The sequence below is a fragment of the Melospiza melodia genome, chromosome 3, assembly GCF_035770615.1.
Source record: "Melospiza melodia melodia isolate bMelMel2 chromosome 3, bMelMel2.pri, whole genome shotgun sequence".
NCBI lineage: Eukaryota > Metazoa > Chordata > Aves > Passeriformes > Passerellidae > Melospiza > Melospiza melodia.
In genome coordinates this window covers 115193321-115209130 of record NC_086196.1, presented here as the reverse complement: position 1 = coordinate 115209130, position 15810 = coordinate 115193321, and the positions used below count along the sequence as shown (strand labels likewise).

The 15810-nt window shown below is 38.8% G+C and overlaps 1 protein-coding gene across 8 annotated transcripts in view; it reads left to right on the top strand.

Annotated features, from left to right (window-relative positions):
• Nucleotides 1-15810, top strand: part of USP34 (ubiquitin specific peptidase 34) — a 114476-nt gene that overhangs the window by 66096 nt on the left and 32570 nt on the right. For 6 of the 8 annotated variants that reach the window (XM_063152800.1, XM_063152797.1, XM_063152799.1 and 3 more), the window contains exons 34-42: nucleotides 882-1082; nucleotides 2413-2495; nucleotides 3986-4026; nucleotides 6168-6292; nucleotides 7390-7542; nucleotides 8592-8696; nucleotides 9193-9248; nucleotides 10642-10762; nucleotides 12056-12239. In XM_063152800.1, the coding sequence (XP_063008870.1) occupies nucleotides 882-1082; nucleotides 2413-2495; nucleotides 3986-4026; nucleotides 6168-6292; nucleotides 7390-7542; nucleotides 8592-8696; nucleotides 9193-9248; nucleotides 10642-10762; nucleotides 12056-12239 (1069 nt within the window). The remainder of the gene's footprint in view (nucleotides 1-881; nucleotides 1083-2412; nucleotides 2496-3985; nucleotides 4027-6167; nucleotides 6293-7389; nucleotides 7543-8591; nucleotides 8697-9192; nucleotides 9249-10641; nucleotides 10763-12055; nucleotides 12240-15810) is intronic. The other 2 variants (XM_063152795.1, XM_063152794.1) reach the window with 2 other exon arrangements.

Genomic DNA, 15810 nt, shown 5'->3' with positions numbered 1-15810 from the left:
CCATAGATAGCATTGAATTATGTGGAAAAAAAATCTCTCAAAATTGAGGATTTCTCTTGTATTTGTGGGGTTCCCCAACGAAGGGAGGAATGATGAATCTGACTCCATGTTTTTAGAAGGCTAATATTTTATTCTATTCTATTATATTAAAGAATACTGAACTAAACTATACTGAAGAATACAGAAAGGATACAGATAGAAAGTTAAAAGATAATGAAAACTGGTGACTCCTTCCAGGGTCCTGACAGAGCTTGACCGTGATTGGTCATTTGTCATGGACATATTTTATCAAAAATCCTTTTGCTAGGATTTTTCTCCTGAGAAGCTGAGAAGCCTCAAAGGAAAAGAAAACCAATGATTACCTGCTGCTGTGGAATGCAACAGGTGCATCTTTGATTGTCCATGTTGGTTGTTTCTAATTAATGGCCAATCACAGTCAGCTGGCTCAGACTCTCTGAGAGTCACAGCTTTTGTTATCATTCCTTTCTATTTCTTTCAAACCTTCTGATGAAATACTTTCTTCTTTTAGTATAGTTTTAGTATATAATTTTCTTTTAATATAATATATATCATAAAATAATAAATCAGCCTTCTGGAACATGGAGTCAGGATTCTCATCTCTTCCCTCATCCTGGGACCCCTGAGAACACCACCACAGTCATTGAGTTAAAACAATTCACATGAAACCAATGAAACAATCACCTGTTGGATAAACATCTCCAACCACATTCCAAAGCAGCAAGGCACAGGAGAAGCAAATGAGATAATATTGTTTTCCTTTTCCTCTGAGGCTTCTCAGCTTCCCAGGAGAAGAATCCTGAGCAAGGGAATTTCTCCAGAAAATATGGCAGTGACAGATTTGTTTTCCTTCCCTTTCCCAGTGGCAGCTGGACTGTCTTGCTTGCTTGCTGAAGCTGATCTGCCAGTTTGCAGTGGACCCCTCAGATCTGGACCTGGCTTACCATGATGTCTTTGCCTGGTCTGGGGTGGCAGAGAGCCACAGGAAAAGGACGTGGCCGGGCAAGTCCAGGAAAACCACGAGTGACCACGTCAAGGGCCTTCACATCCCCAGGCTGACAGAGGTAGGAGGCACACAGAGGTTCTGGGAGCTGTAGGAAATATCTCCTTTGCTGAAAGAGTAAATGTGAAGTCCTTATTTTAGTAATAAAATTACGGAGTGGAAGAGTTAGTAGTACTAATTGATCTCAGTAATATAATTGATCTCTTGCTTGTTCTCTAGAAAAGTATTTGCATAGTTTTAAACCTGGCAACCAAAAGGTGTTTTTTGGTGATTGATGAACACATTAATTGGAAATTCAGAATTGCAGTGATTTGTCCCTGTTTCTTAGATTTTGTTTCCTGAATTGATCAGTCCTTTTTTACAGTAGCACATTATTATTATTAACCTGTATTTATAACATGAGCTGCCCTTGTCCTTGCTAAATCCATGTTGGATTCCTTTAGTAAACACTGAAGTAACTTTAATAGGGATACCTGAGTGAGTGTGAACTTACCTGCAGCTGTAAACCTTCCTGCCAGGTTGCTGCATGCTGATTTCCTAGGGCAGCCTGAGCACAGAGGGTATTTTGGCATCAGGGGAACATTCACTGTAAATTGACTTTCTTGGGCACAGGACCAGCTGTGACTGCCAAAAAGTGCAGTCTGAACTCTGAGCTGGAGCCAAACTTCCCCTTTGTTATACCTGGAAAGACCTTAACTATTCTATAAATATCAACCTTTTTTGATAAATCCCTAAATCACCAGGGCTACTGTCATACAGGAAACTTAGCACATATATTAAATTTTTGAACATGTAAATGCTGCTGTTGCTTTCTCTAACTGGTTTTAAATTTTTAGTTGTCAATTGATAAGTATTCTTGATTTGATATTTAAGTATTTTAAGATTTTCTTCACACTTGCATTTTAAAATTCTGTATAGTCTGTCAGATTGGCTAAAGATAAATATTTTAAGAGAGCGGTTAGTCAGTAAAATGTGTTGATCACAGAGGTAGGCAAAATTTAAGTGTCCAACCTCATCCTCAGCCCTGTCTCCTCAAACATAAGGTTTTTAAAAGGCTGTGAGTAGTTTATGCTTTAAAAAAATAACATATTTTTACTAAAAGGATTGAATAAATGGTTGATTTTCCTATTCAGTTGAATTGTCTTCTTTAGAGAATGAAATTTTAGCATCTAGCCCTAGTCAGTGAAACATGGGATTTTAGCTCTGCTTTAATAAAATCAGTAAATTGTTAACTGTGAAGATGCTGTGATTTGCCTTTGGCCCTTCCTCCTCTGCACAGGTGGGTTTATTTAGATTCGCACAGTGTGTATAATTAAAAAACAGATCAAAAAGCTTGTTGTTATATTAACTTGTTTTTTTTTTTTTTTTTCTTTCAACTTCAATTTTTAAAGGTGTTTCTTGTACTTGTCCAGGGAACCAGTTTGATTCAGCGACTTATGTCAGTTGCTTATACATATGACAACTTGGCACCTAGGTACAAATCTTCTTATTTTTGTGATAAAGCTGATGAGTGTGCTCATTTCCATCGCTGCTTTCCTGCAGGACCCACCCGGGGCTCTCCCAGCTGTGCTCCCTCTGCCAGCCACATCCCACACTGAGCTCCAGAGGCTGGAACTTGCTTTTCTTACTCACCTCCTGTCCTGGCAGAGAGGAGAGGGGTGAGAACTCTGTGCTCAGGGTGTAAGGCATGGGTGTATAAATTATAAATGACACAAATTCTCATGCCAAAATGTGGGAACGTTCCTCACTTGGGGTCACCAAATGTGGTGGTGTTCTCAGGGGTCCCAGGACCAGGGAAGAGATGAGAATCCTGACTCCATGTTTCAGAAGGCTGATTTGTTATTTTATTATATATATTATCTTAAAAGAAAATTATATATTAAAACTATACTAAAGAATGGAAGAAAGGATTTCATCAGAAGGCTTGAAAGGAAAGGAATGATGATAAAATCTTGTGACTCTCAGAGTCCGAGCTGGACTTTGATTGGCCATTAATTAAAAACAACCAACATAGACCAATCACAGATGCACCTGTGGCATTCCACAGCAGCAGATAATCATTGTTTGCATTTCATTTCTGAGGCTTCTCAGCCTCTCAGGAGAAAAATCCTAACAAAAGGACTGTTCATAAAATATGTCAGTGACACCAAAATCCCTTCTTTGTTTTCTCCAGAGCATTTTTAATTTCAAGGTAGCATAAAGGAGAAATTAAAATAAATTCATTTTCATGTTGCTTAGTTGTCTGTCACTTTTGACTTATTTTTCTCATCCTGCTGGTACTAAAGGCAAAATCTGACATATATTTGGTCCTGTTGCCTTTTTGTCCTGAGAAAAGCAATTCTGTGTAAGGCTGCATTGTGGCAGGCAGACTGGTGCTGGGGAGGTCAGGTTTTTGTAGAATTGATTCCAAGTGATGGATAGTTGTTTTACCATATTTTTAAAAGATTGTTAAGGGCATTTAGAACATCTCCAGTCTGCAGGTGTGCTTAACTTGGCCTCTAGTTGAGTTGTAGGAAAATTTTTGAAGTATAAATGCAATATTTTTGGTTTCATAATCTTTTATTGTAATTAATAAAAATGGAAGTAAATAAATAGAAACATTTAAAGTTTGCAAATGTTTATTCAGAGTGTGGTTCCTTTATGAAGAAAACTAGATTTATTCTGTATGGGTCAGTTCTTAGCTCTGACATCTCTGTTTTGGATAAAATAAAGAAGGGGCTGTGGGTATTTCTCCTTGGCTTTTTAATCTTGTAAAGCTTTATGGGGGTAACTTGAAGGTTTTCATAGTTTTATTATTGTTGCTAATTTTGAATACTGCAAGCAATGAATCCTTTTAAGATGAATTAAGATTTTCCAAGTGGTTACTTAAGAGTAACTGTGTTGTGCCTTGTGTGTACTTGTATTTCTGAAATCTGTTATGTGCTGTGTGATAAAATTCAAATGATTTTCTCTTCTTCCCATCAGGGTGTTGAAGGCTCAGTCTGATCACAGGTCAAGGCATGAAGGTCAGTGCTGCAAAACAGCTGGGTCAGGAGCTAATCACAGGGATGGCAAATTGATGATAATTTATTATTTTCGTTTATTGCACTTTTAGAAAGCTGGAAAAGCGTTTTCCTCCAAGGAAATACCCTTGGTTTCTGAGTGAAATCCAGTCTGGGTTTTTTTCCCCAGTCTGGGTTCAGGGTGAAATCTGGTCCTGGTTATTCCCTGATCCACTTTCCAGGGGAAATCCACTCCATGTGTTCCCCCATCTGGATTCTCTGTGAAATCTGGTTCAGGTTTTTGCCTGAGCCACTTCCCAGGAGAATTCCAGTCCAGTTTTCCTTCAATCCCAATTCCAGGTGAAATCCAGGCTGTGTTTTCTCCCAGTTCAGCTTCCCAGAGAGTTCCTCTCTGGGTTTTTCCTCTCCTGTTTCTGGCTGAAACCTCATTGAGATTTTCCCAGTCCTCTTTCCAGGCTAAATCCCATCTAGATTTTCCCCCATTCCTGCTCCCACCCCTCATCCCCAAACTTTATATAAGACCAGGAAGGGGGAAATTCAGTTTTATTTTGGGAGTGAAGCTGGGGCAGTGGTTGGAAGCATCTTCTGCTCAGTGAGGTTTTCAGCTGCTTCCCTCTTGCCAAAACATTTCTTATTTGGCTTGTGGCAGAAATTCCCTGTGAGACTTTTCAGCTCAGGTTGCATCAATGAGGAGAACAGCAAATTGAGACAATTCCCATACAGCACTTTATCCTGCATTAATAACCAATGGCAGAGGTGTGCAGGCAGGATCCTATGGAAATGTCACACTTTGCAAAGAAGAAAATAGGAAATTCAGGTGGAAGTTAAGTAGAAGTTGAGGGAGATACCAGGAATAAACTCTGGTTGCACCTGAAAAGTTAAATTTAGACCTTATTCCAGGAGCAGCTTTATTCTGCCATGAGGAAAAGCTTCATTGGCAAGACAGGTGGGGTCCTATTCCATAAAACACTGTTCTGGACACCCCTGGACACATCTGTAATTGAGTGTTCAGGCCTTGTTTACTGGGAATAAATCCCAGTAGATACTGGCCCCAGAAATTACTGCCATTCATTTGATAGGTCTGTGCTTGGGCTCCTGCTGCTGGCAGTCTCTCTCCTAAATAATGAAAGATGAAGAATGGTTTCTCTGTTGATAATTCCTACAGAAATGGAGTATTTGAAAGTGTAGTCCTGGACAGCATGCTGGCCTTATTACAGAGGAAAGGTGGCACTGGATGGAGTCTGAAGCACTGCAAAATTCTCATTCTAATTTCATTACAAAGACACTACCTAAGAATTTCCAAAGTTCCTTGGGGGCTGCAAGGTGATTGCAATGGAACTTTTTTTTGGGGCAACACAAACGTGGTCACAGAAATTAGTACAAAACAGGAAGTAAATGTGCAGATGTGATGGTAAAACTCTGAGGTTTTTTGCATCCTTAGTGCCAGGAGAGATTTTGTCTTGCCAGTTACTGAAGTAAATGTTATTTTGGGCTGTGCAGCCCTTCTGCCTAGGAAGCCCTTGCTGTGCTTACACCCTTTAGAACTGGCAGGTGTGATGAAGCCAAAATCAGAGTAAAAGGCTGCAATTCTGTCCCTGTGCTCAGCCTTCAGGGGCAGCTCTGAATTTGGCTGCCTGCTTTGGTCACCTGATGGCAGTGGCAGCAGTGTGGGATCATGAGAGGGATGTCCGTGAAACAGGAAACCTTAAGGAGCTGTGAGTAAGGGTCTCTTGGGAACTGCACTCTCAGGTATCTGAGGAGCTGCAACCAGTCTGTTCTGCTGAAGATCACACTTTGGGTGCTGGAGTTACCTTGATAAATGGTGTATAATGCACAGCTAGGAGGGAAATAAGTGCTGGAGGTCAGGTTTAAGGAGCCAACAGGTTTGTTAAGTGTATGTTTGACTGTAGACAGGCATGGCTTACAGTGGGGTTTGTCTCCTCCTGCAGTCACTCACTGTTCCATGTGGGGTTTCTCTGTTCCTGCAGTCCCTCACTGTTCCGTGTGGGGTTTCTCTGTTCCTGCAGTCACTCACTGTTCCATGTGGGGTTTCTCTGTTCCTGCAGTCACTCACTGTTCCATGTGGGGTTTCTCTGTTCCTGCAGTCACTCACTGTTCCATGTGGGGTTTCTCTGTTCCTGCAGTCACTCACTATTCCATGTGGCTCTTGGTGAGCTGGGCTCACTGCTGCTCCTTGGTGAAATCCAGCCTGGCTGACAGTGACCATTTGCAAGACTGGCTCAAGAAACTCACCCTGCTTATTCCAGAGGTATGGCAATGGGAGCTTGCTGCATTCCTAATTAGTGTCATTACCTTTGGCTTGCCATTCAATCCAAGGCTTGTGGTTTCCTGCTCCAAGTGGCAGGACCTGCTTCAGTTCCTTGCAGTGCTGGGTGAGAAGTGATCACTGGAAGGTGGCACCTCTGTGTTCAGTCACAAACCAGGTTATAAACCCTCACCTTTCTCCTTGGCTTCTGTTTGAAGGTCATTTTTTCATTGCCATTTGTTGAAATTTCTGGGTAATTTGTTGAAATTTCTGGGTGATGCCACCTGACTTGAATTAGCAGAAATGTACTTCCCCATTATGTTTTTCACATTATTAGATTTTTTGTTTTTGCAAACTTAGAATCACAAAATGAGGTGAATGAGAATTGATACCAAGATCTTTGTCATGACCAAAGATTGGTCTAGCTTTTAGTAATTTTTTTACTAAAGCTAGACCAATGATGCTCTCTAGGCTTAAATGGATTAAAAGCTTAAAAATTGCATCAGTTATATTCACAGTGGAATTTTTTTTTGTATTTATTGGTGATTGCTTAAAAGTGCAAGGTGGACATGGTGTGGTAATTCTTATCTCTTGTTTTATTACTCAAGCACAGAAAAAGCTTGCAGGCTGGCTCCCTTTAAAATCCCTGGAAATGAGAGAGTGCAAACTTCCAAACATTCATTAGATTGTGGATATTTTTCTTAATAAAAGGAAGAAGAAAATAGTTTTTGTAGTGAAAATAAATTAATTAGTAGTTTTGAAAGAGTAAGGGTAAATCCAGGATTCACATAGATTTCCTTGATTTGCCTGATGTGATATTTTCTATTGTAGTCACTGTAATCATTTCCATGGAAAATACATAACTCAAGACACAGGGCACAAACAAATCATCTTTTTTTAGAATAGTATAATTTGCATTTTTCTGTAAGCAGTTTAAATGCACATTATTTGTAATCCCTGTGTGAGAAAAATACATTCAACCCTGATAACCTCTTAGATATTATGAGAGGAATTTATGTACCTATGAAAGAAAAACATACAAAAGAAAAAAATCTTGCAAAGAATGTGTGCAATCATGTTAATTTCATTATTTTTCCTAGACTGCAGTTCGCCACGAGTCCTGCAATGGTTTGTACAAATTGTCTCTTTCTGGCCTGGATGGGGGAGACTCCATCAATCGCTCCTTTCTGCTGCTGGCTGCATCAACCTTGCTGAAATTCCTCCCTGATGCTCAAGCTCTGAAACCAATTAGGGTAAGAATTTAAAAACTCACAAGACTTTCTCAAAGATAAATTTCAAATTCCTATAAAAATGTGAAAGTTTTAAAATTAATATAAAAAGTAAAAAAAATTATTAAAAAGTAAAAAATTAGGATTATTATTAAAAAGCAACATATAAAAACATATAATTTAATATAATATATAATAATATAATACTATATAAGATAACATAATATTTTTATTATATTATTTTTATTCATTATATAATAATATCTTATCATTTACATTATATTATATTGTTGCATTTAAATATTATATTACGTTATATCATACTATATATAATTTAATATAATATATAGTTAAGAATTTAAGTCCTTAACAATATAATATATAATATCTAATAATATAATATCTAATAATACAATATATAATATATATACATACAAAATATAAAAACTAAACATGGTAGGACATTATTGTGGTGTCTGATACACTGTTTCAGATGCATGGAGATATGAAGGCTTCTGGCTTAGATGTTTTCAGAAACTTTCCAAAAATGGTTAAACTGTGACACTGCAGTAATTTATAGCTTGGCTGTGCCTGGAGAAATGCAGGACAACTTTTGGGAAGTGCTCTTGTTTTTAAATTTCCATGTCCATGTACACAGATATTTTTAAAAGATTTAAATTAAAACAGTCTACAGAAGATCTTGCAATATTTATCTAAGAGAGTTTTAAATTAGAGATGTATTTACTAATTGAAATCAGCCCAAGTTTTTCATGTTTTGTCCAGTCTAATCATAGATTTTGTGATTTGCAGTGGGTGGGATGAACTCCACACTATTTTACAAATCTTTTACAGGTCTGGCAGATCATCCTGACAATTTTTCAAGAAAATTAATAAATATTGCAGAAGAAAAACAGAGCATACACTGTTACCACTGTAAAATACATTGTTCTTATACTTAGCTTAGAGGCTTGAAGGAAGTAATTCTCTTGTAACACAGTTACTGGCTTCACTGTGCTATTTTAATGCTGTTATTTTGTGTTCTACTTCGGAACAAAAGCAATTTCTTTCCACAGATAGAGGATTATGAGGAGGAAGCTGTGCTGAGACCTGGTTGTAAGGAGTATTTCTGGCTGCTGTGCAAACTGATTGATAACATTCATGTCAAAGATGCAAGTCAGGTAGGTCTGCCTTGCATTCATACCAATGTTTATTGCTTTTCATTTGTGTCTTCAGACATTTTTTTCTTAACATCTGATGGACTGTGAGCAGCTCTTGGATGTTTTCCATCTCCCAGTTTACTCTGATGTGTATTTAGTAGTTCTTGGAAGTTTCAGGTAGTGACTCTGTGGGGTCAAGAAAGGGGAGTTGTTCTAACACACTAAGGTGAGCTTAGTTGAAGGTCACAGACATGGGAATAGTGTAATTATCTCTGATAATTACACTGTTGATAATTCAAGTGTGTTCCAAGGAGGAGCTAATCAAGTATTTGATTAAAGCTGAAAGAGTTAAATTCAGTTAACAGACACTTAGCATAAATCAGAAAACTTACCTTAGAGCATGCCTGAAAATGAGTTTTAATTATCTCTGTTTTATTGTGTGCAGTAATAACATTTCCTCCAAAAGAAGTCCATAATTCTTTCCGATTTTTGTTCTATTTTCTTTCTTTTCAATCAGACAACCCTGCTTGATCTGGATGCTCTGGCCAGACACCTCGCTGACTGCATTAGGAGGTGAGCCTTGCCCCCAGCAGTGTCCCTTGTGTTGTAGTGTGTTTTTTAGTTTGATTTGTGGTTTTGTAGTCTCTGTGTTTTTCTCCCCCTGTTTTTAGAGTGACACACACCTGCCTTTGTTATTTAGTTGAGCCAGGTGTCGTTTATCTGTTTGTTACTCAGCTACTTCCTTGCCAAGTTTCAAACCCCCTTCCTTCCCCCCCATCTGTGGGGACCCAGGACATCCCTCTGGCTGTCCAGGATGGCCAGGACCCCTGCCAGGGGGCTCAGGAGCCCAAAACACCTGTGGGTTTGATTATGACCCGTGGAGCAAATTACCAACCTTGTATGAAGACCAGCAAGTCACAACAGTTTAAGCAGAATAACAGTGAAGTTATCAGAGGGTGGAAAAGTAGATTTTGGGGTTTTTGGTATGGGGGTACAGGAGGCAAGATGGAGGGAACTGGGCATGTCCAGCCTTTCTCCTTCTTCTTGGCCTTCATCTTCTGCTGTGATGTTGGCACTTTTGGATTGGTTTAGAATATAAGCTCACTGTCTAACATGGGTTATGGGTGTTGAAAAGTAATTGTAAACATTGTACACATAGTTTTTAGTATAAAGAGATAACACCACCCAGGCAGAGTGTCTGGAACTGTCTTGCTGGACAGATCTGGGCAGGGCAGGAGAAAATTTTTTATAGATAAGAAACAATAAACAACTCTGAGACTGAGAACTGAGGAGCCCTGACTCCTCCTTCAAGCACCAGACTGGGAAAAGACACTTTCAACTTTTCTCGGGGGCACTTTGACAAGCTGAAGATTCCAACACCCATCCAGTTGTTAGCCTTTCCTATGCCAAGTTGTTCTCCTCCCTTGAAATCCTTCATTGGTTTATATACTCTGTATTCCCCACCTTGTGTTCCAACCTCCCAGTTCTCCTGATGAGTTGAAGATTGTATCCTCCCCTTTATAAGCCATTGTTTGCAGTATGCACTGGGGCAGAGCTGTGACATTCCTTCTTGTGATGGTGTTCACAGGGGTCTTAGGATGAGGGGAGAGATGAGGATCTGACTCCATGTTTCAGAAGGCTGATTTATTATTTTATGATATATATTCTGTTAAAACTATACTAAAAGAATAGAAGAAAGGATTTCATCAGAAGGCTGGCTAAGAGTAGAAAAGGAATGATAACAAAGGCTTGTGACTGACCAGACAGTCCAGACAGCTGACTGTGATTGGCCATTAATGAGAAACAACCCCATGAGACCAATACCAGATGCACCTGTTGCATCCCACAGCAGCAGATAATGAATATTTACATTTTGTTCCTGAGGCCTCTCAGCTTCTCTGGAGAAAAGAGGATTTTTCATAAAACATGTGTGTGTGACACCTTCTCTCCTGTGTGTGCATCTCAGCAGGGAGATCCTGGACCACCAGGATGGGAACATCGAGGACGATGGGCTCACAGGGCTGCTGCGCCTCGCCACCAGTGTCATCAAGCACAAACCGCCTTTCAAATTCTCCCGGGAGGGCCAGGTGAGCAGGGCACTGCAGCACCCCTGAGAGATCAGAACTGGGCCTTTGCCACCGCATTTTGGTTGCAGGGATCAGTATGTGAAAGTTTCTCATATTTCTAGCCTTAGGATGATGGACAAGCCCACACATATTCCTTTAGTGACAAGCAGCACATACAGTTTCTTCCCTTTCTGTGTAATTCCAGAATGGCATTCTTCCATCCCTGAAGTTTTATTTATTTTCATTTCTTGTTTTTAAATGTTTTTACTATTGATCAGCATTAACTGGTTTAAGTCCTTAACAACAGCTGATTTTGACCAGATCCTGGGCAGTCTGATCTAAAAGTAACAATTTGAACTCCACACCTGTGCAGTGGCAGAGATCTGTTACAAGATTATTGCATTCCACCTGTAAGGTGCACAAGTGGTGAAGCAGGGGAATTTTGCTAAAAAAACTATTTTCTTTATATTAAAACTATTTATATTAATACTGTTTATTTATATTAAAACTATTTATTTATATTAATACTATTTATTTATATTAATACTGTTTATATTAAAACTATTTTATTTGTATTAAAACTATTTATTTTATCTTTGAGAACTGCATTAGCATTAAAAAAAAAGGCAAATTGTGTGTAAGAAAAATTTTAGATTGATTCTTTTTCTGTAGGCTCTTCAGAACTTATTATTGGGCCTTTTCAGCTGAAGAGTAGGCCCTGGTGTTTAATGATGTTGTTTATATCTCGGCTGTTTATTCTGTTGTTATAAAACAGCCCTGAAGGTAATTTGATTGTCCAAATGTGACATTGCTGCCAGCATTTTAACAGACTGCTTCTGTTGTTCCACTGGATGAGTGTATTTAACTTAGGGAGAGCTTGCAGATTAAATGAGAGTAAGAATTCAATTCACAGAATGCAGTGTGGAGGAGGATGTGGAAATTAAAATAGAGGAATGCAAAGGTCAGGTTTATGTAGCTTGGATGTATGGAAAGCTTAAGAAAAGCTTGAGAAAGTAGTTCTAAAAGTTACTGAAAATCCATGTCTGGTTTGTCAGGTTATCAATCATAAAACCAATCATATTTTGTGATTCTTTTCCTATTGGTATATTCCTCTTTAGACTATAATGTGGTTACAGTGCACTTTATGCAGTATGAATTGTTGAAATTTGTGATTCAGAACTGGTATTCAGGTCAGAAATGCTGCATGATAGAGGTCCAGAAAGTCAACAGAATTTCCTAGAAAACTGTGGATATATGGTTCATGTTTTAAGAGTACATTCAGGCTGCTCAATGTGCCAATTTCATGTTTTCCAGGAGTTTCTGAGGGACATCTTCAACCTGCTGTTCTTGCTGCCCAGCCTGAAGGACAGACAGCAGCCCAAGTGCAAGTCCCACTCCTCCAGGGCTGCTGCCTATGACTTGCTGGTGGAAATGGTGAAAGGCTCAGTGGAAAACTACAGGCTGCTCCACAACTGGGTCATGGCTCAGCACATGCAGTGTAAGAACCTCTGGAGAGTTTGTGGCCACTAACCCTGCTCTGGGAATTCACAGCTCTGCTGTTTATCTCCTGTCCCCTGGAGCAGTGTCACATAAGTGTTGGCATCTTTTGCTAACCCACCAATGAAATCCCATCATCATTTCCATATCACCTGTTCTTAAATATTATTATTTAGAGTGTGTGGTCCTGTTAAATGGCAGGTACACACAGGGAACACTGGATTTTACATGCTTCACCCTCTTGTGCTGGATTTTAATTTCCCTTTTCCTTTCTGACATGAACCATGGAATATTTATACATAAACCAAAGTGTAGAAACCATATGGAGGAATTGGAGTTCTGAGCAGCCCTGTGGTGTTTCCAGAGCCTCTGGTATCACTGCAGTTGACTTCAGTCTGTACTCAGATATGTGCATCAAGCAGTTTTGCTGTGCCTCTTGGCTTCCATGCTTCCTGCCTGTTGGAGCCACAGTTCCTGTGTATAATATGGAAATCAGCAACATTTCAGCTAGTTAATATTTTATCTTTGGTTTGCAAATCCTCATTATGCATTTTTAGCTTTAGCTAGATTTCCTTTCACATGCCCAGTTAAAATTTCTCTAACCTGAGGTTCTGTAATTTATTATAATGTGTGGAACTGATTTTAGTGCCTTACAATTCAGCAAGCAAAAGAGAAATCTGATCATAATAATGCTTTGTGTTCTGTTCTCTTATGCCTGGGGCCTTCCAAGGTCTCCTGTGCTCAGAAGAAATATTATGAAGAGTATATTTTATGAAAATATTGGATATTTATGTTTGCTGTGAGCACATTATCTGCTGCTGAGGGTGTCTCTATCTCTCCAGGTGAAATAATTTGTTTTTAACAATCAGTGTTTTCCTCACTCCAAGTCTCAGTAATTCCTCTGTAACATTTACCACAGTTGTTACTTTCTTCCAAACACTCTTTCCTAGATTGTTTGTTCATCCCAAGTTCTCCAGAGCCATCTGCTCTGTGCTCCTGCTCCATATCCAGCATTTCTCACTTGCATGAATGTTAATTTTATTTCAACTGCCACAGTGCTGTTGTCTCTGTGATGTGCACCCAGCACAGGACTTGTGAAACCTCATTTGTTTAAGGGCTTGTTATTCCCTTGTTCTGATCCAAAGATTATTGAAACTGGGCTTTTCCACTTTGTTATCCCTGTAATCTTACTGGTCTTCAAAAATCTTAGTCTTAGGCCTATCCTTCCATCCTTCTTAGGAGAAACATTAATGGAAATTGTAGAAATTTCCATCCTAGCTTTGGTTTTAAATCTGTTTTCTTGGCAGAGAGGGCTCCCATTTCATTCAGGATGATCTCACTGAAGAGTGGACTTAGGTATCTTCATTTGTTGATAAAATTTCTTGCAGTATTTTGGACTTTTGCTTCTTTAAAGACTGATAAAACCCTTCAGTTCAAAGAGTGTAGGTGCCTCGCTTCCCAGCAAGTTAAAGATCATTTCTGGTGTTACCAGTGGAGCAGGAGCATTCTCACAAGGTGGAATATAAAGAAATGCATGGTCATTCTGAGAGGAAAAAATTCAGCTTTAGTTTGCTTAAAATAGAATGTGAGCATGGCAAGATTGGTTTCAAGTTTCCCCTCCTCTTCCTGAGAAAAATCTGGTTTCTATAACAACAGTGAGGAATAAAGAAGATAGACATCAAGGAGCCTCAAATTTGCCTTTCTAGTTAAGATCCATATGGAGAAGGAAAAATTTTATTACACAAATGAAGTCAGTCACTTAAAAAATCCCAGGCTGGGGAACACAAGGTCATCCTGAGAAAGTCCTTGTCAAATTGCTGAATGCTCTTTGTCAGATGGAAGGAGGTGGAAGATCCTCCCAGCTGCTCTGTGAAGTACAGAGGAGTCAGTGATTGCTTTGCAATTAGAGCTTGATGAGCTCCAGGCAGGCAGAGATGCTGAGCCCTTCCATCACAAAGGGTGAGTTAGGATGCTGTCATTTAGGGATTGCAGTCAAGGGAGGGAATTTTGGATTATTCTGCCAGGCTCATGACCTCCTTTAGGAGGTGAAATGTGCAGGGGAGCTTTGTTTCAACTGGCTGAGCAGCCCAGGTAACCTGAGGTCACAGCACTGAGGTTTGCTGAAACAGGAGAATTAAAGCTCTTTTCTTCCCTCCTTGGAGCTTCAGGGCTAATAGTTGTTTTGGTGCCAGTGCCAGAATGAAGATTACAACTATTATTTGTTGTGCAACAGAAAGTCTTGAGCGTCTGGTCTCTGAAGATGTGAGGATGCCAGATATTTCCTGAATTTCTGTCTGATGCTGTGGATTGAGAAGAATCCCTAATGAGTCTTTCATCTGTGACAGAATAATTGAGGATTTAAAGTTTAAGTCTTGGACCCCACATAGCTTTTATGGATTGTAAAATAAATCCAGACTATTTTTGGGGATTCTTTTTCCTCTTTACCTGAACATGCACTTCAGCAGAGGTGCTGAATTATTGGTGGGACACACTGTGCTTTCAGAGAGTGACATCTTTGGGGATGAATAGCAAAGCTGGATTCATGCAGGGCTTTGTGTCCAACTTCTTGGATGCCAAGGAGGATTGTCTAAGCTGGTTACCATCTTCCTGACTGGCAGATGAGGAGAACTTTGCCATTCTTCTGATTTCTTGGCAGCCATGTCAGAACAAGGCTCATGAAAGAGTCACTCAGCCCTGCCAAACTTGTCTGGTGCCTCCCTGTGTAAGAAATCCATCTCTGCTATGAAATTCAGAGAATAGAAAGCTTAGAGAAAAAGAAAATGGCTTTTTCAGTCTGATTCACTTGACATTTGGAGAGCACAGAGAGCCCCTTGCAGCCCAGAGTGATGTTGCAGGAAGGCTGCTCTCTATCCAAAGATTTTAAAGATTTTCCTCAGGAATATTGAATCCATTTTCCTAAAGATCAGGCACAGTCTGGCTCCTGCCTGTAAATGTACTGTCACCATGATATTTTCTGAAAAATCCCTTTGCCAGGATTTCTTCTCCTGGGAAGCTGAGAAGCCTCAGAAAAGAATGAAAGTAATTATCTGATTGTTTGGGAATGTGGTCTGGAGATCATTTACCAACAGCTGCATCTTTGATTGGTTCCATGAGAATTGTTTTTAATTAATGACCAATCCCCATCAGCTGTGTCAGACTCTGAGGAGTCAGTCACAAGCTTTCATTATAATTATTTTCTAGAATTCTGATGTATCCTTTCTCTTTCTGTAGTATAGTTTTAGTATAGCATCTAATATAATATAGTGTAATGTAATATAATATAGTGTAATGTAATATAGTATAGTATAATACAATATAGTGTAATGTAACATAGTATAATATAATGTGATGTAATATAGTATAATGTAATGTGATGTAATATAATTGATAATAATATGTTATATATTGATATATATAATTGATATATAACATAATATATTAATATATTATATTATATTATATTATATTATATTATATTATATTATATTATATTATATTATATTATATTATATTATATTATATTATATTATATTATATTATATTATATTATAATATAATATAATATAATATAA